This window comes from Scyliorhinus torazame, chromosome 22, assembly GCF_047496885.1.
Source record: "Scyliorhinus torazame isolate Kashiwa2021f chromosome 22, sScyTor2.1, whole genome shotgun sequence".
NCBI lineage: Eukaryota > Metazoa > Chordata > Chondrichthyes > Carcharhiniformes > Scyliorhinidae > Scyliorhinus > Scyliorhinus torazame.
The window spans coordinates 105,617,296-105,638,494 of record NC_092728.1 but is presented as its reverse complement, the minus strand read 5'-3'; the positions used below and the strand labels follow the sequence as shown (position 1 = coordinate 105,638,494).

Genomic DNA, 21,199 nt, shown 5'->3' with positions numbered 1-21,199 from the left:
CAAGAATGAACGAGCGACTGGAGACACTTCAGATGAACACGGCTGTGTTTGTGCAGGTGAGCGAGAGTTACGATCACTTGCGGTCATTGTACAAATTTAAAAATATATTTTGCTCAAGCCGCCATTCTAAATTAGCTGCTGCTTTTCGTACAATAGGGACTACATTTCAAAAGTACTTTATTGGCTGTAAAGGGCTTTGAGATGTCCATTGTTCAGGAAAGGTGCTATATAAATGCAAGTCTTTTAATGCCTTCAGTGCTTTGTGTAATCTCCACCAATCAGAATATCCAGCCGTTGCATTTTAGAGGGTAAGACGCATGTATGATGTGGCTGTACATCATATATGTAGGGTGTATGCATGTATAGTCTACATACCTGTTCATGTATGGGCATTGTATGTGTGTATAAGTGGTATGTAGAATGCATAAATGGTATATGGGGCGGGATTCTCCGTCCCGCCAGCCCCGTTTCCTGATGCCGGAATTCTCCATTCCCGCGGCCGGCCAATGGGGTTTCCCATTGTGGGCCATCGGGAAACGCACGGGTGTGGATGCGCTGCCGGCGGGGCGCAGGATCCCGCCGATGGAGAATCCCGGAGATGATGTATGAATATCGTGTGTCGACGGCAGAGACCTTTGCTTTCAAATGTGTCCTCAGAACTGGGTGCCTGCTGTTTTTCTTGATAGAAACTCTTGTATTTCAGATGAACACAAAGCCCCGGATTTGGAATAACAAACAATCCAGCAAGCGCTACAGCCGCTGGCCAAAGTCCATGTACACGGATGACACGAGGTCAGAGGTGGGATGGTCTCCAGTGCGGACCCGCCGGAACAGCGATGCTGCATCCGAGATGTCGTGCGCCTGGTAACAGCGACCTGAAAGCCTTGAGTTCGGGATCGCTGAATTTGCAGAGGAGGGGGACGGTGGGGGTGGGGGGATTCACGGTATTTGATGACACATTCTTGCTTGTGCGGCTGAACATTTCTAACTTCCCGGATTCATTGCTCTGAACACAATCGTCCCCAATTTCACCAGGCTCCTGGTTCCAACATCCTTTGCCTTGTGTGTGGAACACGTGGCGACGGGAAGGGCTGCTCCAGCTCGTTACAGCACTCGCCCATGGTCGAATATCGATGTAGTGGGCTGATCAGATGTGGTTCTTGCCCAAGTCGGAAGGTGGTAGGTTCGAACCCCACTTCCAAGACATGGGCAGATAATTCAGGCTGACAATCCCAGAGCCCGCACTGAGGGGGTACTTCACCTTTCAGATGGAATATTAAACCGAGAGACCTCTTCGGCGGATATAAAAGATTCCACGGCCGCTATTTTGAAGAGCAGGGGAGTAGTTCCCGGTGTTGGAATCACAAGATCAAAAGAAATGAGGAGTAGGCCATTCTGCCCATCAAGCCTGTTACCCCACCCGCCGTTCAATAAGATCACGGCTGATGTAAGTGACCGTATTACCACTTTCTGCCTGTATCCCATAACTCGTAACTCTCTTACTGCGATTACAGGCCCAGATTTTATTCCTGCTGCCACTAATCGGAGAATCCGTAATCAGAGGACAAAGCTTGAAAATATTTAGCAAAAGATCCGAGGAGGAGACAGAATTTTTTTTTACAAGTGAGTTGTTGTGATCTGTAAACATTCAGCGAGGTTGCCTCAACTGCTTCACTGGGCAGGGACTTCCAGATTTACAACCCTTTGGGTGAAGAAGTTCCTCCTCAACTCAGTCCTAAATCTGCTCCCCCTTGTTTTGATGCTATGCCCCCTAGTTCTAGTTTCACCCGTCAGTGGAAACAGCCTCCCTGCTTCTATCCTATTTCCTTCATAATTTTATATGTTTCTATAAGACCCCCCCCATATTCTTCTGAGGACCCTTTTAAATCTGTCGGTACAGTCCCCAGGCCAGTTTCATGACGGTTTGCCATGCGTTTTGATGTTCAATGGCAATATGCATCTGACAAGAAAAAAGGCATTTAACCATAAACAATGCTGTGACCAAATATTTAAATGCTGTGTTTTTCAAATATGTAAGACTTAGTGCCTTGAATACGTTTACGACATGGTAACGGCACAATGCATGTAAATCGCTTTCAATTAAAGATATAATATGGATGATGGACTAATATTTACAATTGTTAAAATAACGTTTATACCACATCATTGATCTTTAAAAATGCAACAAGCGCACAATGCCCTGACATTCCATACACGCTCCCCGCCAATTTCCCACTGGAGTTAGAGCAGGAATCTGAAGGGGGGGGGGTGAATCAGCCACGCTCCAGTAGAGGTCTTTGTTCGTGGAGTGAATTCAGGCAGTCAGAAGCTGAGCTGAGAGTTAAATAGGGCATCTGGGTTGTGAATCATCTGGTTCAGACAATGGCCCGGGAATGGGTTTTTACTACTTTTGGGTTAAACTAATTTGGGAGAGCGTTTCTATGCGTCCCTCATTGCGAGCAATCAACTGCTAACCTGGCCTGTGAATATTACTACTGACAACAGTCGTACATCGAGACCTTACAGTGATATGGCGACATGAACACAAGGGAAAGTAGATGCAGTGAATTACTGTTATAATTCTGTCTGACATTCTTTGCCAATCAGTTTGATAGGCATATATAATGGTTGACTGATAAGACTCCAGAGAGTAAAGGTATCGGGATTAGCAGTGACAGATTATCACTAACAGACTGAGAGGATGCTACCACTGGGGCCAGTACTGGGATCTCTAGTTTGATATTGCACATTTCATTCAGATAATATTTTGGGCTGTATTTGGAGTAATTCAAAACATGCTGGGCGGGATTCTCCATCGGCTAACACAGGAATCGGGAAATGCGATCGGACAGAGAATCGGTTTCGTCCCTGGCTCTGCGGTTGCATCTCCACGATCGATGGGACTGTCCGTTCCAGAAGCCCGAATCCCGTCTGGACGGCAGCAAGTCCCTGGGGTCGGCCTGCCCTACGACCATCCATCCCCCTCGGGAGTTCCTACCTCCAACTGCTGCACCGGAGCATTTGTGTGGAGAGCACCAGAGTGTGTCAGGAGCCTCTTCACTAAAGTGCCCAACCGAGGTGAGTGTCTCTGGGATGGTGGAGTGCGTTGGAGACAGCTGGAACGGGAAATCGGTGTCACCATCAGACTCGAGCTCCGGGGTGTCCTGGATTTTGGGAATATAGGACCCCCTCTGTGTCTCTATCATCGTTGCTACTCAGCAAACGGGGGTGTTCAGGCTGTGGGCAGGGGAGGATCAGCTCATCACCAGCAGACCCTGCAAGACAAGACGCATGATGAGACTGCGGGCCGGGGGTGTGGTGTGAGGGTGAGGGTGGTGTTGAGGGGGAGGGCGGGGGGGGGTATTGACGCACATGTCAGGGGGAACTGCATCTCAGCGGGGTCTCACTCGTCGGAGGCCGATCTCCACCCCGGCGACTGCCCTTCCCTCGGGCCTGCTGACCACGTCCAGGGCCCACTGCTCTGCTGTGATAAGGGGCTGCAGGTCCGGTGGTCCTCCTCCAGCCTTCCCCCGCTCCCTGTGGTTCTCAGCAGCCTTCTCGGGTGGGAGGGGAGGGGGTGGTTTAGACACTCCGACACATACAGACCAGGGCGGCCAGCATGTGTTGCAGGGTGGCAATTCGGACGCCGTCCAGGTTAGTGGGGGGTAGGGTTACGGGTGTGTGGGTGGGACAGGCATTGGTGCCAGGGGCACAGTGCTGCCTATTCACTCTGGCCATCCTGAGGAGGTTGTGTAGTCTTTTTACAGCTTTGTTGGCCGGTCCAGCTGGTGTTGCTCACGGTGCCGACCGCCTCTGCCACTTGCGCCCAGGCATGGCGGCAGCTGGCAGCCTCCATCCCAGGCCGGGGTACAGGGCAGCCCGCCTCTCCTCCACAGCGTCCACAAGGATCTCAAGCTCAGTGTCGGTGAATCATGAGGCCACTCTCCTTGCTGCCACCTTGTTGGCTGGGATGAGTGTGTGGGTGCAGTGTGTATATGCAGCTGCAGCTTGTCAGCCTCCTGAGTGTCAATCGCGAATCCGGCACCGTTTCACATTGCTATCGATTGTGTTCCACGTGGCGCCGCTGCTAGCCCCTTTAACAGTCGCTGAATTGGTCCAGGTACAGCACCGGTTTTAATGTTGTGGAACTCCACAAATCCTGCCCCAGCGTCAACACTTAGTCTCAGGAAGGGAGAATCCTGCCCCATGTGTGGTGGGTGTAGCGTGGCTCAGGAGGATCAAGTGACTTTGGATCAAGTAAAATGCTTCAGGAATCTGTGGAAGTAGTTGAGTTGGAAATATTAGGGACCTTCAAGCGGCTATTGGATAGGTACATGGATTACGGTAGAATGATGGGGTGTAGATTAATTTGTTCTTAATCTAGGACAAAAGTTCGGCACAACATCGTGGGCCGAAGGGCCTGTTCTGTGCTGTATTTTCCTATGTTCTATGTTCTATTGTTCCTACAGCTCTCCCAATTGTACTGGGGGGGGGGGGGTCCCGCGTCACATTTCTGGGTCTGTTGTAGACTCTTAGTAGAGACTGATCGCTGTCATTAGTCAACAATCCACTTTATTATGCTGCCTGACCTGCTGAGTAGCTCCAGTGTTTGCTATTTAATTTAGACAAAGCTGGCAGGATCCCTCGGAGCTCAGCTACCTGTAGGTTTAGCTCCCAGCTTTAATTACGGGCTCATTCTATTTTAAATAGAAGTACATTCAAACAAAATTTTTGTTTTGTATTTTTGTACCATGGCTGATCGAGTTCAGTACCTTGATCCCACCTTCCCCCCCACACACCTTTAGCCCCAAGAGCTATATCTAATTCCTTCTTGAAATTACACAACATTTTGGCCTCAACTACTTCCTGTGGTAGTGAATTCTACAGATTCACCGCTCTCTGGGTGAAGAAATTTCTCCTCACCTCAGTCCTAAAAGATTTACCCCTTATCCTCAAATGTTGACCCCTGGTTCTGGACTCCCCCACCATCGGAAACTTATTTTTTTCCTTGCATATGCCCCCTCACTCAGCCTGTCCAAATCCCACTGAAGCATCTCTATATCCTCCTCTGGTTTAGCACAGGGCTAAAGAGCTGGCTTTTAAAACAGACCAAGGCAGGCCAGCAGCACGGTTCAATTCCCGTACCAGCCTCCCTGAACAGGCGCCGGAATGTGGCGACTAGGGGCTTTTCACAGTAACTTCATTTGAAGCCTACTTGTGACAATAAGTGATTTTCATTTCATTTCACAGTTCATTCTCACCCAACTTTGCATAATTTACAAATTTGAAGATACTACATTTAGTTCCCTCATCCAAATCATTAATATTTCATGTGAATAGTTGGGGTCCTAGCACAGACTGCTAGTCACTGCCTGCCAATCAGAAAAAGACCCATTTGTTCTAAGTTTTTGCTTCATGTTTGCTAACCAGCTTTCTCTCCATCTCAAGACACTAGCCGCAATCCCATGCACTTTAACTTTACATTGTAATCTGCTATGTGAGGCCTTGTCAAAGCCTTCTGAAAGTCTAAATAAACCACATCCACCAGTTCTCCCTGGTCAACTCTTCTAGTTACATCTTCAAAGAATTCTAGTAGATTTGTCGAGCATGATTTCCCTTGCTGGCTTTGTCCGATTACACCACAGCTTTCCAAGTGCTGTGCTGTGAAATCCTTGATGATGGACTCCAGCAACTTCCCTACTACCGACGTTGGGCTCACTGGTCTACAGTTCCCGGTTTTAGCTCTTCCTCCCCTTTCTGTGAATATCTGCGAAGGGTTTCCTCTGGGTGCTCCGGTTTAGAAACATAAGAGAATAGGAGGGAGCAAGAAGAGGCCATTAGGGTCCGCTCCGCCATTCATTATGGACATGGCAGATTGTCCAACTTAATAGCCTAATCCCGCTTTCCCCCCCATATCCTTTTATCCCCTTCACCCCAAGTGCTACATCTAACTGCTTCAGCACGGTTCAAGCCTACTTGTGGAGTTGTGGACAGTGCGGAAGGATGTTACAAGTTACAGAGGGACATAGATAAGCTGCAGCGCTGGGCTGAGAGGTGGCAAATGGAGTTTAATGCAGAAAAGTGTGAGGTGATTCATTTTGGAAGGAATAACAGGAAGACAGAGTACTGGGCTAATGGTAAGATTCTTGGCAGTGTGGAAGAGCAGAGAGATCTCGGTGTCCATGTACATAGATCCCTGAAAGTTGTCACCCAGGTTGAGAGGGTTGTAAGAAGGCGTACGGTGTGTTAGCTTTTATTGGTAGAGGGATTGAGTTTTGGAGCCATGAGGACATGTTGCAGCTGTACAAAACTCTGGTGCGGCCGCATTTAGAGTATTGCGTGCAATTCTGGTCACCGCATTATAGGAAGGATGTGGAAGCATTGGAAAGGGTGCAGAGGAGATTTACCAGAATGTTGCCTGGTATGGAGGGAAGATCTTATGAGGAAAGGCTGAGGGACTTGAGGCTGTTTTCGTTAGAGAGAAGGTTAAGAGGTGACTTAATTGAGGCATACAAGATGATCAGAGGATTGGATAGGGTGGACAGTGAGAGTCTTTTTCCTCGGATGGTGATGTCTAGCACGAGGGGACATAGCTTTAAATTGAGGGGAGATAGATATAAGACAGATGTCAGAGGTAGGTTCTTTACTCAGAGAGTAGTAAGGGCGTGGAATGCCCTGCCTGCAACAGTAGTGGACTCGCCAACACTAGGGGCATTCAAATGGTCATTGGATAGATATATGGACGATAAGGGAATAGTGTAGATGGGCTTTAGAGTGGTTTCACAGGTCGGTGCAACATCGAGGGCCGAAGGGCCTGTACTGCGTTGTTATGTTCTAATAAGCGATTTTCATTTCTTGCTAACATGCAATGTTTTGGCCTCAATGTCCTGTGGTAACGGGCTGTTCAGCGCAGGGCTAAATCGCTGGCTTTGAAAGCAGACCAAGGCAGGCCAGCAGCGTGAGTTCAATTCCTGTACCAGCCTCCCCGAACAGGCGCCGGAATGTGGCGACTAGGGGCTTTTCACAGTAACTTCATTTGAAGCCGACTTGTGACAATAAGCGATTTTCATTTCATTTTCATTTCGTTCCACCGGCCGACCATTCTCCGGGAGAAGGAATTTCTCATCTCTGTCCTAAACGGTCTACCCCATGTCCACGGCCTGCCCGGGTTAGGGGCGGAGGGGGAGTGGGCGCCCCGCTGTCAGGGGGCTGCAGCAGGCTGGACGGGCGGAATGGACTCGGATTCCGTGAAGCTGCCCCAATCTCCCGCTCCGGATCCTCGCAGCCGCTAGATCCACTCCCGGCTTTCCTCCCAACCGGCTCCCAGCTCCGGACCAATCAGGAGGCGGTTTATTGTCGCCCCGGAAACGGACGGGTGGCCGCTCGCTCAGGGCCTGCGCAGCCGCTCCCGGGTCTCCGCTGGTTGCCCTCTCCGCCGGCGCGGGAGCGGGGAGCACTGAGCCGGTACCGGCGGCGCGGGAGCGGGGAGCACTGAGCCGGTACCGGCGGCGACTCGGGAATGTTCCCGAACCTTATCTCCGCCGGCTTCCTGATCCGGGTCTTTCACGCGGCGCTGACGTGGGCGGTGACGTTGGTTCTCTTCCTGTTTGAGACAGGTGAGGTCATATTGGACTCAACCACCTTCCCCCGGGGGGGTGGACAGGGCCGGACAGAGACATAGAGTGCTGATCAGCCGGGGATTATCACAGCTGTTCAACATTATTAATATCAACTGTGTTCGTAATATCATTACCAATGTAATTACTACGGTTAGTCTTTCTTATGGCAATTCCGTTTTTTCAAAAGACTTGTGTTGTACCCTTCAATCAAATGGTAGATCCTGTGAAGTACAACAACAACTTGGAAAAGTGAAATAAATGTCCCAACAACAACTTGGACTGATGCCAAAAGTAAAACACTGCAGAAATCTGAAATAAAATTGTTGACAGGGTGAGATGAAGTTGAATGGGAGGAGGTTCCTTTGGAGCCTGAACCCCCAGGCTGGACCAAAGGGGCTGAATGGCCTGTTTCTGTTAAATTAAAAACAAAATATTGCGGGTGCTGGGAATCTGAAATATAAACAGAATGGTGGGTGGACTCCACAGATCTGGCAGCTTCTGTGGAGAGAGAAACAGAGTTAATGCCGTACGGATTTGAAACGTTAACTCTGATTCTCTGCACAGATACTGCCAGACCTCATAGAAACCTCACAGTGCAGAAGGAGGCCTTTTGGCCCATTGAGTCTGCACCGACCCTCTGAAAGAGCAACCTGGGCCCAATTCCCCAGCCCAACCCTACCTATGCCTACTTGTGACACTGCAATGAAGTGAAAATCCCCTCGTCGTCACACACCGGCGCCTGTACGGGGACACAGTGGGAGAATTCAGAATGACCAACTCACCTCATTATAGGAAGGATGTGGATGCTTTGGAGAGGGTGCAGAGCAGATTTACCAGGTTGTTGCCTGGACTGGAGAGCATGTTTCATGAAGAAAGGTTGAGGGAGCCAGGGCTTTTCTCACTGGAGCGAAGGCAGAGAGGTGACTTGATAGAGGCGTACGAGGTGATGAGAAGCATGGATAGAGTGGATAGCCAGAGACTGTTCCCCAGAGTGGAAATGGCTGTCACAAGAGGACATAATTTTAAGGTGTTTGGAGGAAGGTATAGGGGAGATGTCAGAGGTAGGTTCTTTACACAGACAGTGGTGGGTGTGTGGAATGCACTGGCAGCAGAGGTGGTGGAGTCAGAGTCATTAGGGACATTTAAGCGACTCTTGGACAGGCACATGGACAGCAGTAAATTGAAGGGGTGTAGGTTAGGTTTATCGTAGATTAGGATACATGGTCGGTGCAACATCGTGGGCCGAAGGGCCTGTACTGTGCTGTATTGTTCTATGTTCTAAGTACGTCTTTCGGGAGGTAAGACCTGAGCACCCGGAAGTAACCCACGCAGACCCGGGAGAACGTGCAGACTCCGCAGTCACCCGAGGCAGGAATTGACCCGCATTTTGTGGGGGGTTTTAGCTGTTTCTGTGTTGTGAACGCAATGTAATTCTATCTCCTATGTTAAATATAATATTAGGGTTTCCAACTGAGATTAAATATATTCCTGCAAATTTAATCACTTGGCTTTCCTCTATGCTTCAGCTATTTGCTGGCCAACATATCCATGTGACGCACTGCTTTCTTACGCTAATTGAAAAGCAAAAAACCTCATTGCCCAATTGGATGGTGCTTAACTGTCAGCCCAACAGTTTTTTTATTTCCCATTGTAATATTTTTATATATGCAAAGAGAAATGTTCATAGAAAATGACAAAGAAAAATGACCTTTTTTAAAGACCCTATGATTTTTCTCCATGGTTTCGCTTGCCACAGCATCCTGGAGATGGATCTTCAATTCCTGGAGATTCCAGGCCAATCCTGGAGGATTGGAAACCCTGGATGCTATATCAATGTAAGTTGTTGTAGAAACAGGAAATGCTAGAAAGACTGACGAAAGGTCATTGACACAAAACCATTAGCTTTTGTTTCGCTCTTCACAGATGTTGCATGACCTAAGTATTTCCAGCAATTTCTTTCTTTGTAACAATCATTTATGTAGCATCTTTTACCAGAGATTTATGTTGAGTCTAGAGCACAGAGCGAGGCTATTCGGCCCAACTGGTCCCTGCTCGTGTTTATAGAACATAGATTTATGTTGAGTCTAGAGCACAGTACAGGCCCTTCGGCCCACGATGTTGTGCCGAACTAGCCTGAAACTAAGATCAAATCAACCTACTCCCAATCATTCTAGTGCACTCCATATGCCTATCTAATAACCGCTTGAAAGTTCCTAAAGTGTCCGACTCCACTACCATAGCTGGGAGTGCACTCCGCGCCCCAATGCTGCACACGAATCTCCTCCCATTCTTACAATGCCACTTCAGCTCACCCTGTCAACAGAAGTATTTATTCCTTTCCCTCCCTCCCCATGTGCTTATTCAGCTTCCCTTTAACCATTCCGTGTGGTAGCGGATTTCAAATTCTGGCCATTCTCTGGGTTAAAGAACTTTCCCCTGAATTTCTTATTGGATTTAACAGTTGCCATCTTATATTTGTTGTCCCTACATTTGGCCTCCATCGCAAGCGGAAAGATTTTCTCTCAGCCGAAAATATTTTTCTTTGTTTACCTCGCAGAGAGGAAAAGGACGCCGAGGAGCTGCAGCAGGAAAAATCTGAATTTTTGAAACGCTCATGATTTAAAGCACCATGGTACATTCTTCTAACGGCCAAACGTGCATTTATATAGCGCCTTTTATAATGTCAATTGGATGTTAAGATCCCATGACTAAACATTAAAGAATTGTTAGGGTATTCAGGCCAGCGCTTACCCCCTCAACCAACGCCGCGCAAACAGATGAGCTGATCATTATTGCATTGCCGTTTGTGGCACCTTGCTGTGCCCAAGCTGGCTGCCGTGTTTCCTATAAAACAAAGGTGACTGCTTTAAAAGGGCGGCACGGTAGCAGTGGTTAGCACTGTAGCTTCACAGCGTCAGGGTCCCGGGTTCAGTCCTGCTTGGGTCACTGTCTGTGCAGAGTCTGCATGTTCTCCCTGTGTCTGCGTGGGTTTCCTCCGGGTGCTCCGGTTTCCTCCCACAAGTCCCGAAAGACGGGCTGTTGGGTGAATTGGACATTCTGAATTCTCCCTCCGTGTACCCGAACAGGCGCCGGAGTGTGGCGACTGGGGGCTTTTCACAGTAACTTCATTGCAGTGTTAATGCAAGCCTACTTGTGACACTAATAAAGATTATTATTATTTTAAAATATTTCAGTGGTGGTAAAACACTTTATCTCCTGAGATGGTTGCAAGGTGCAATATAAATGCAAGTCTTTGTTATTGTTGGTTCCAGATTTGAGGAGGAGTGAGAAACGTGGTGAATTTCTCCAGCCAGTCATCTTTCTGCTGCTGGTTTTCTGTTCGATGCTCCTTTACTTTGTCACCTCCCTCATGGACCCAGGATACGTCACATTTGACGATGAACTAAAGGTAAACCAATCTCTGTCCAACACCAACTCTGAGGGGCAGGCGAGGCTGCAATTTTCCTCCGAGCAGCCGAAGAAAATTTTTTTCTCCAGAAAAAACTGTTACGGATTAGCAGAATTTACAGCTCAGAAACATGCCGTGTGAGCCAACCCTACTTCACCTCATTCTATCAGCGTACCCTCTCTTTTCTCCCTCATGTACTTAACAGGCTTTCCTTTGAATGAAAGTCTTCCATTTGCGAGTAGCATTGTGGATAGCACAATTGCTTCACAGCTCCAGGGTCCCAGGTTCGATTCCGGCTTGGGTCACTGTCTGTGCGGAGTCTGCACATCCTCCCAGTGTCTGCGTGGGTTTCCTCCAGGTGCTCCGGTTTCCTCCCACAGTCCAAAGATGTGCAGGTTAGGTGGATTGGCCATGATAAATTGCCCTTAGTGTCCAAAATTGCCCTTAGTGTTGGGTGGCGTTACTGGGTTATGGGGATAGGGTGGAGGTGTGGACCTTGGCTAGGGTGCTCTTTCCAAGAGCCGGTGCAGACTCGATGGGCCGAATGGCCTCCTTCTGCACTGTAGATTCTAGGATAATCTATGATTTGCCTCAACCAGTCCCTGGGCTAAAGAATTCACCAATGTTCAGTGGCTTGTTTGAGGTAAAAACCCGTTTACAAAAAAAGGTAAAGTGCTCTGAATGTTATTTTGAAGATTTTGACTTTTTCCATTTCCTGATTTCTTTTTTATTGGTTACTCCCAGGGCCGGGTTGCTCGATCGAATCGGTGTGGTGGTGATGAGAAAGAGCAGATGCTCCCCGTGACACAGAAAGCGCATAGACTGAGGCGCTGTGGATACTGCATGGTGCAGGTGGGATTCCTTTCTTTGGGAGCACCTTGTTTTCCAAAAACGAAAGCACCTTACACGACTGAAGAAAGTCCCAAAGTGTTGAGCAGCCAATAAAGTTCTTTTGAAGTGGAGTCATTGTGATGATGTAGGAAATGCGGCATCCAATTGGCACACAGCAAACTCCCACAACAGCAATGTGATAATGACCAGTTAATTTGTAGCAATATTGGGTCCAGGACACTGGAGAGAACTGTTCTGTACTGGGCACAATTTAACTAAATTTGATCAAAGTCCCATAGCGAGGGCATTTAGCTGCGTGTTTCCTGGCGCTCGCAGAGCCAAGGAACACCCTGCTATTAATCGCATACCCGGTTAGGTAGGGGGCCTCAGCGGGGAACGCCTGCCCAGAGGCCGCACATTGTCCCCCTTTCTGCATTGAGGAGCTCCGCTCGCCGAAAGGGTGTGAATGTGTTGGAAGCAGCTAGAAAAGATTTACTAGTTTAATATCTGGAATGGGCAGGCTGCCTTGAGGAAAGGTTGGACAGGCTAGGCTTAGATCTGCTGGAGTTTGGAAGCGTAAGAGGTGACTTGATTGAAACATTAAGATTCTGAAGACAGGGTGGGTGTGGAGAGGATGTTTCCTCTTGTGAGAGAATCTAGGACTAAGGGTACTGTGTAAAAATAAGGGGTTGCCCATTTAAGAAGAGGTGAAGATAATGTTTTTCCCTGAGGGTGATGAGTCCTTGGAACTCTCTTCCGCAAAAGGCAAAAAGGCAGTGGAAGCAGAGACTTCGAATATTTTTAAGGCAGAGCTGGATAGATTCTTGATAAGGAGGACGGCGAAAGGTTATCGGGGGTAGGTGGGAATGGGGAGTCGAGGTCACAAACAGATAAGCCATGATTGTACTGAATGGCAGAGCAAGCTCGAGGGGCTGAATGGCTCCTAATTTGTACATTCGTAAATGAGACAAAATTTGAAACTTAGCTAAGGAGCAGGGAGTGGTATGTTTTTAAAGGAAAATAAAAGGGTAGAGAGTCGGAGAGGTTTAGGAAAGGAATTCCAGTGCTTAGGGCTACAATTGGTGGAATGACTCTAATTGCAGAATGCCGGAGATTCCAGAATTGGAGGAGGGCAGCAGTGAGTTCAGACGATCGTAGGGGTGGAGAAGAGGTCCTTGAGCGATTTGTAAACAAATATGAGAACTTTAAAATTGAAAGAACAAACCTTCACCAGTTTTCTTTGTTCCAGTAGCAGCCCATGCGTTCCAAACACTGCCAGTCCTGTCAGCACTGTGTGCGTCGATATGACCACCATTGTCCTTGGATTGAGAACTGCGTGGGGGAGAGGAACCATCGCTTCTTTGTGCTCTACCTGGCCATGCAACTCGCCGTCCTGCTGTGGGCCTTCCACATTGCGTGGTGAGAGTCTTTGAGTTTACACCATTGGTAAAGTGGGTAGCTTTTAGTGCACGAGAGGGAGACGGCTGAGATATCATCTGCAAATCTTCCCTTTGGTAAGGACATGACAAGTGGCCAACTCCAAGTTATTCCGAATCCCAGAAAGGAAACTCAAAACAACTACCCTCAACTGTATTTTTTGCAATTTGGTATAATGTGAGAAAAGGTTTGAAATCCAGAGAACCATATGAGAAAATAAATGTTTATGAAGCAATAAAATAAACAACAAGAAAGTAAACTAGAAGTGCACTTAACTGAGACAATGGCTATACACTGTATACCTAATTTTACAACGTTTCAAACAATCTTTACTTCACTACCTTCGGAGTTAATTTTCCTGAATGTTCCACAACACTTTATAGTTTTCGGAAAGTATAAAATCCAGTAACAGTTATCACATCAGGTAATTAATTCTCTTTGGGGTTACCTCTGACATAGACCAATCCGCTTGCTTTTCAAGACATGCTTTCTTCACATACATTGCTTGCTGGCAGTTAAACAGCTTTCCTGGTCTTATCTACAGCCACCTGCATAGGTTTAATCATCATCCTTTGATCCTCCTTTATTTCACCTAACCTCTTCAGAAGTCAGACTTCATTACCTTCATTTCATAATTCTAGCTTTTAGAGTGTAAATGTAAAGTACACTCACTTTATGGCCTTTTCTTCACACCTTGTCTCTTCCTTTGAATCTTTAACACCTTATTCAAATCGCCTCATGTTCTGTCCCCCATTGTTATCAGCTTGCCTTTGGTAAACATCTGTTGGCAGTGTTGCAAAATCAAAAGCACTAGTTCTATTAACATAACCAAGCTGTCCCTGCCTTAAGCAACTTACATTTTCCACAGGTTTTAAAACATATAACCAGCAGAAAATATTCCAATTTCTTGGATTTCCATGATACTTTCATGTCACCGCTATATTCCTGAAACCTTTGAATTTTCAACACCAAACCTCACTAGTTGAGATTTCTCAGTAGGGCAAAGGGAACAAAGGGACCTATAAACAGGAGGATGTTATTTACCCATCGAATCTGTTCCACTGCCAGTCAGTTAAAGCATGACTGATTTGTGGGCAGCACGATGGCGCAGTGGGTTAGCCCTGTTGCCTCACAGTGCCGAGGTCCCAGGTTCGATCCCGGCTCTGGGACACTGTCCGTGAGGTTTGCACGTTCTCCCCGTGTTTGTGTGGGTTCCGCCCCCACAACCCAAAGATGTGCAGGGTAGGTGGATTGGCCACGCTAAATTGCCCCTTAATTGGAAAAAATGAATTGGGTACTCTAAATTTATTTTAAAAAAGCATGACTGATTTGTACCATCTATCCCTTTCTCATCTTGATTCTGTAACCCTGAAGCAAGAAAAATACCAAATTCACTGTTGAAAATTTCAATTGAGCCCCATCCATAACCTGTTCAGGGGAGGAAGTTCCAGATTTCCATTTCCCTGCAGATTGAGATGGGCCAAATGGCTTCCTTCTATGCGATAATGACTCAAGAATCATTATAATATTATGCCAACCAAACCTCTATCCATGTATCTCTTACTCCCCTTCACATCCCTTTTTTGATATAATTAATTCCTCATTAAAATAAATTATGTACTCTGCTTCAATAACAGGAATTCCAAAAACATTCTATCATGTCATGGAAAGGCGTTTTGAATAACCTCTCCCTCAATTTGTTTTAAATTTAAATTTGTGCTCTCTCTTTACAGTGCAGTAACCAGTGGAAACACAACCAACACTATTGACTTAATCATAGTCCACCCTGATCTTAAAGGTCTTGTCTTATGAAGCATCTTAACCTTCTCTGCTGCAGTGGGAGGGTAAATACCCCTAACTTGACAAGTTTCGGTAATAAGCCCTCAACCCTGACACCATCCTAATCATTCTACGCTGCAACTTTCCCATTGTTTTTTCACCTTTCCTGTAACAGGGTCCCAAAACTATATACAATTTTCCAAGCAGCGGCCTGACTGAAAGTCCGTTCAATATGGAGTTTGCACATTCTCCCAGTGTCTCACCCCCACAAACCAAAGATGTGCAGGGTAGGTGACTTGGCCATGTTAAATTGCCCCTTAATTGAAAAAAATAAATAATTGGGTACCCTAAATTTATTTTTTAAAATAGGGGTTCAGTCTTCTAGTTTCACCAATGTCCTTTAGGGAAGGAAATCGGCCATCCTTACCTGGTCTGGCCTACATGTGACTCCAGATCCACAATAACACGGTTGACTCCCAATTGTCCTCTGCAATGGTCTAGCAAGCTGCTCAGTTCAAGGGTAATCGGGGATGGGCAACAACCGCTGCCCTTGTCAATGACAGCCACATCTTATGAAAGGATAAAACATATTTGGATGTGTAAAACAGCAGCATTACTGAGCTACAATTATACCCTTGCTCCAAATAAAAATGAATGTAGCAATTTGTACAGAATAATTTGTGGCAATGTTTCCTCAATAAGGTTTTTCAGTTGCTGTAAATCTGCATTTTCACATGTGGAGGAATCCAAAACTAGAGGCTTGATATCCGAGTCACTAATTATTGAATTCAGGAGACACGTCTTTACCCAGAATGTGATTAGAATCTGGACCTCGTATCACATGGAGTAATCAAAGTGAATAGTATTGATACATCTAAGGGAATGCTGGATAAACACATGAGGAAAGGAATTGAAGGATATGCTGATAGAGAGAAGCAAAGTAGGAGGAGGCACTTGTGGAGCATAAACGCCCACAAGGGCCAGGTGGCCGATTGACCCAATTCTGTGTAATTCCACTTTATAACCTCTCTTTATTGCAAACTTGTGCAAAAAAAACCTTGCATTTCTGTAGCACCTTTCACAACTTTGGGCGTTCCTAAAACACTTCACAGCCAATGAAGTGTAGTTATTGTTGTAACACAGCAGCCAATTTGTGCGCAGCAGGATCTGGGGCTGGTTTAGCACAGGGCTAAAGAGCTGGCTTTTAAAGCAGACCAAGGCAGGCCAGCAGCACGGTTCAATTCCCGTACCAACCTCCCCGAACAGGTGCCGGAATGTGGCGACTTGGGGCTTTTCACAGTAACTTCATTTGAAGCCTACTTGTGACAATAAGCGATTTTCATTTCCCACACAGCAATTATGACGACAAAATAATCTGTTTTGCAGTTGTTAGTTGCGGGATAAATATTGGTTAAGGACAACGGGGAGAACTCCCTAGCTCTTCTTCAAATTAGTGTCTTGGAATTTATTACATCTACTCGGGGATAATGGGGGCGGGATTCTCCACCCTCTCAGCTGCGTATTTCTCAGAGGCAGGAGGCGGCGCACCGTTCTCTGGTAGCGGAGTTCTCTGTTCCTGCCGCTGTCAATAGGAATTCCCATTGATGCCATCCCATGCCGCTGGGAAACCCGCGGGCAGGGGTGCGCTGCCAACAGGCCCAGAGAATCCCACTGCCAGCAAACAGCTGGTCAATTCCAGCCAAGATCTCATTTAAAAGACCCCCCCCCCTCCTTCAGTATTGACCCTCCAACAATGCAGCACTCCCTCAGAACTACATTGGGAGCATCAGCCTCAATTTATGTGCTCCAGTCTCTGGAGTGGGGCTGAAACTCACAACCTCCTGATTTGGAGACAAGAATGGTAACCACTGAACCAGACCTTACACCTGTACTATTCTTCAATGTTGTTTTCTCAGGTCAGGGTTCCGTACTGAAGCAGCATGGAATGACTGGCTCCGTGTTAACACGTTTCTACTGTTGGCGTTTATAATCATTGTCATTTTCACTGTGGTGGTGATGTTGCTGCTTGTGTCACACTTGTACCTGGTGTCCAACAACACCACGACGTGGGAGTTCATGTCTCACCATCGGATCTCTTACCTCAAACACTGCGGCTCAGAGGAGAACCCATTTGACCAGGGCATCCTTGGAAATCTGTGGACATTTTTTTGCGTGTGCAAAACAGTCGTGTGGGAAAGGATTTATTTTCGAGCCGAGGAGGAGCTGGTTTAGTCAGTGGCACTTTTTTAACGCAATGACTCTACTCTGCAATTCCGATCTTGTCTTTCTCTGCCTCACCAGGATTGTATTGTACATGACGGGTGATATCATAATGTCTACATTTTCTCCAAAATGCCAGGCACAGAGATTGTTCCTTTGTTGAGGGCAGTAAAATGTCTCACAGAATATGTGTGTGGGGGGTGGGGGGGGGAGGAAGAGATATAGGTAGTCCCTCTCGGCTTTCTCCCTCTTTTTTAAATATTTTGAGCTCTGTGAGACCAACTTATTTCTCAGGGGTAGGTGGCAGGCTGTTAGTGGGGAGCACATAAAAATAAAATGAAGACAAAGTTGTTACTCAAGATCACTGACTCCCAAATGAGTAAATGCAAAGTAGGAGGCAGGGAGTGAGGAGCACGGAAAAAGTGATCTTGAGGAATTCGGACCCAGGGTTATGGAAGAAAACATTGTTATGAAATAATCCTTTATTAGTGCTGTCAGACTCTTCAAAGATTAAATATACACATTCAAAGATTAAATATACACATTGCTAATTTATCTAACAAAATGCACTTTTAATGCTGAATTATTTTGATACTTTAATAAAAATAAAATAAGAGTAGCTCAGTGAGTTTCTTCGATGTTCTGAAACATGTCATCCAATGAACTATTTTTCTGTCGTGTCTAAAATTTTGATGATAGCTGCATTGAATCATGTTATCCCTTTTCAGGAACACCTTTGTTGATAGCTTAACATGTTCAAAAATTAACGAACAACATCCACCATCAAACCTTTTGTAAATTATTTCAATGATGCCTGCTGACCATGTCTTACGGTTTATATTTTTTCCAAAATCCCTTTATATTTTTACCTAAATGTACTAAAATTTATCATACTACTCCAGTCATGTAAATCTATGTGTGTTCATTTGCAATATTTAGAAATTGTGATGTTTGAAATGGTGTGGAGCTCTGAAATTGGGTCATTTGTGGTGGCTGTATCAGTTTGTATCTTTTTACTTTTAATTGTCTGTCTTCCCTAAGCATGCAGTTACCTCACATCTGCAACCTCCTTTGAACAGGAGTTGGCAATTTAGCCATCGTAGCCTATTCCATCATTTAATTTTTTTAAAATATTTTTATTCAAAGCATGTCCAAATTTTTTACAAAGCACCCATTTAAACCAAAACATACAAAGAATACCCACCATTCCATCTTCAGTGAGATTGTGGTTGATCAGAAAACGAATTCCATATCTCTACCTATACCCATGTGTAGAAGTTGTCCATAAAACCCATTCGGTTGTTTCTTTCAAATCGTCTTAACGCAAATTCAAAGATTTTTTTTTTTGAAGCCACTTACCACTGCTGCTTTGGAACTGCTCCAAGAGAATCATCATTTTCAGCCAGCTGAGATCTCTCCACTGCACCAGCACCTGGCCACCAATCACACCCGTGGCTTACATTGGCAAGGAAAATTCTCATTGTTTTCAAATCCCTCCAACCCAAGGTCTCTGCACTCCTCCAATTCGGGCCTCTTGTGCATTTCCAACGCTGCACTATTGGCAGCTGCACCTTCGGCTATCAGACTCTTAAGCTTTGGAAACTTGAACCGGTCTTGCTTTTACTTTGAGATGCTCCTTCAACCAAACCTGATCTAATATCTCCTTCTGGTTCAATGTTAAATTTTAACATATTACATTTCAGTGAAGGCCCTTGAGAGGTTTGACTATTTAAAGATACTGTAGAAATGCAAGTTGTTGTTCCATATAGAATACTACAGATTTTTTGTGATGTGCTTTGCCTTTCAAAACTGGATTTGTTCCGGTTAGTCATTCACTCCTCTGCAAATTTATTCATTTTAAGCATTGCACTTTTCCCTCAATCTTCTGTGCAAGTAAATGGGTTCACATAGTTGAGAAAGTCTGCATTGAAATCCAGAGTCATCGGGCAGCATGGTGGTGCAGTCGTTAGTACTGATGCCTCACTGCGCTGAGGACCTGGGTTCGATCCCGGCGCCGAGCACTTGGGTTCAATCCCAGACCCGGGTCACTGTCCACGTGGAGTTTGCGATTCTCCCCGTGTCTGCATGGGCCTCATTCCCACAACCCAAAATGATGTGCAGGGTAGGTGGATTGGCCATGCTAAATTGCCTTTTATTGGAAAAGAAAGGAATTAGGTACTCAAATTAATTTTTAAAAATCCAGAGTTGTGTATTGCTGTCAAGTAGAGAGTGTCCTTTTATTTTAAGTGCAATCTTAAGATCAGAGAAAATTGGCTAGTGCATTTTACCCAATAGAGGAATTGGTTTCTCACCAGCTAATGTATCTCTTTATCTAATAATAATAATCTTTGTTATTGTCACAAGTAGGCTTAACATGGAAATTAAGTTACTGTGAAAATCCCCAGTCGCCACATTCCGGCACCTGTTCGGGTACACAGAGGGTGAATTCAGAATGTCCAATTCATCTAACAGCACGTCTTTCGGGACTTGTGGGAGGAAACCGGAGTACCCGGAGGAAACCCACATAGACACGGGGAGAACGTGCATACTCCGCAGTGACCCAAGTCGGTTCATCAAAGGCGGTTCCCTGCCTCTGTGAAACAACAGTGCTACCCCTGTGCTACCGTGCCGCCCTTGGTCACGCCTCAATTTTAATCCATTGGTTAGTAATTAGCTTTTAACCAGTTGTAATTCACACCTGAACTCATCCAGTTGGAAATTGGTGAAGGATGATTATGTTCCTCAAAATGTGCCACTACACATCCAATCTCAAAATAACAGTGAGGCCTCTGAATTTACAATATACATGGTGAAAAATTAGGGACCAAATTGTTTAGATTATGATTTTAACCACTGGGGTGAGAGTCACTACTTTTCCACCCATACAGCAGGGATTAGACATTATTTTAGTCTTATGATAAAATGGCATAATGTGATTCACAAATTAGCAGATCTCATTTGTCATAACGCACAAAATAGTCTGGGGCAAAATTCTCAGGAGGCTGATATTTGATTGGAGCTAGTTATATTGTACTACTACCTGATGCCACTAGGTGGTATCACTACCCAGCTCATTCGGTTTGGATTGGTGCAATAATGCAGTAACAAATAAACTTGAAAATACAGGCGAGTCGAAATTACAGGCAGGTGAGTCAAAATATGCAAGTTTGACTCCAGTTTGAACTGTACAATCCTGGATATGTAATCCCTTAATGAGATTAAACCTGTTGTAGTTCTAAGTAGTTATGTTTTTTAAAATCTCGAGACACTGCCCTATTGATGCTTTTGGAGAGGTCATTAGAGATAGGCAAGGAGGGCAGACTAATTACAAATCACACACCATAATTTATATAATTGATAAAATTCAGCCAATAAAAGGAAGACGTGTGGTTAGAAAATAGAGCAATCACCCTTCCTATTAACAGATGGCAAAACGCCTAATACAGATAACGTAAGATATCTTGGAATTTAATTAGGCTTGTTGAACAGGAAAGAGGCGACTGTATAGGGAATGTAAATGAGATCATTGCTAATAATGCAGCATCACAAAGAGGTTTTTTTTTCATGAATGATACAAAGAATGATTTTTTAAAACTTCGAGGTTGATTGTATTCTTATTCCAATATTGGACTTTTATTTTTGGACTGGAATCTTTACTGTAGCTTTCAGCTGTCCATATTCTGGGAAAATATTGATTAAACAAATTATCACTGTATTTTGTTTTAAAAAGTCATTTGCTTATGTTTCCATAAATGCAACTAGTGGTCAATAATTAGCAGAACTCACGGTGGTTAGCACTGCTGCCTCACGGCGCCGAGGTCCCGGGTTTAGTCCCGGCCCTGGGTCACTGTCCGTGTGGAGTTTGCACATTCTCCCCGTGTCTGCGTGGGTCTCACCCCCACAA

The 21,199-nt window shown here is 45.6% G+C and overlaps 1 protein-coding gene and 1 long non-coding RNA gene across 3 annotated transcripts; one reads left to right on the top strand and one right to left on the bottom strand.

Moving 5' to 3' along the window:
• Positions 1-947: 947 nt before the first annotated feature.
• Positions 948-7,244, bottom strand: LOC140399320 (uncharacterized). Its single transcript, XR_011937678.1, has 2 exons — positions 3,373-7,244; positions 948-3,275 (listed from the first exon to the last, which is right to left on the bottom strand). It is a non-coding gene; the product is annotated as an uncharacterized lncRNA (long non-coding RNA).
• Positions 7,245-7,363: 119 nt separating this feature from the next.
• zdhhc12a (zDHHC palmitoyltransferase 12a) lies at positions 7,364-21,010 on the top strand. Of its 2 annotated transcripts, none has more exons than XM_072488842.1 (5): positions 7,364-7,616; positions 10,892-11,028; positions 11,773-11,880; positions 13,112-13,278; positions 16,992-21,010. In XM_072488842.1, exons 1-5 carry the CDS (start codon positions 7,520-7,522, stop codon positions 17,305-17,307), a joined length of 825 nt encoding a protein of 274 aa, XP_072344943.1. In that variant the 5' UTR covers positions 7,364-7,519; the 3' UTR covers positions 17,308-21,010. The 2 variants fall into 2 exon arrangements, with proteins under 2 accessions (XP_072344943.1, XP_072344944.1); XM_072488843.1 differs by lacking the exon at positions 7,364-7,616 and adding an exon at positions 9,427-9,454.
• Positions 21,011-21,199: the final 189 nt, after the last annotated feature.

Excerpts from the sequence above, each read along its gene's own strand:
- zdhhc12a (XM_072488842.1), top strand. The coding sequence starts at position 7,520 with ATGTTCCCGAACCTTATCTCCGCCGGCTTCCTGATCCGGGTCTTTCAC. Across the intron at positions 11,029-11,772 it reads CATTTGACGATGAACTAAAG|GGCCGGGTTGCTCGATCGAA; the intron begins GTAAACCAATCT and ends GGTTACTCCCAG. Across the intron at positions 11,881-13,111 it reads GTGGATACTGCATGGTGCAG|CAGCCCATGCGTTCCAAACA; the intron begins GTGGGATTCCTT and ends TTGTTCCAGTAG.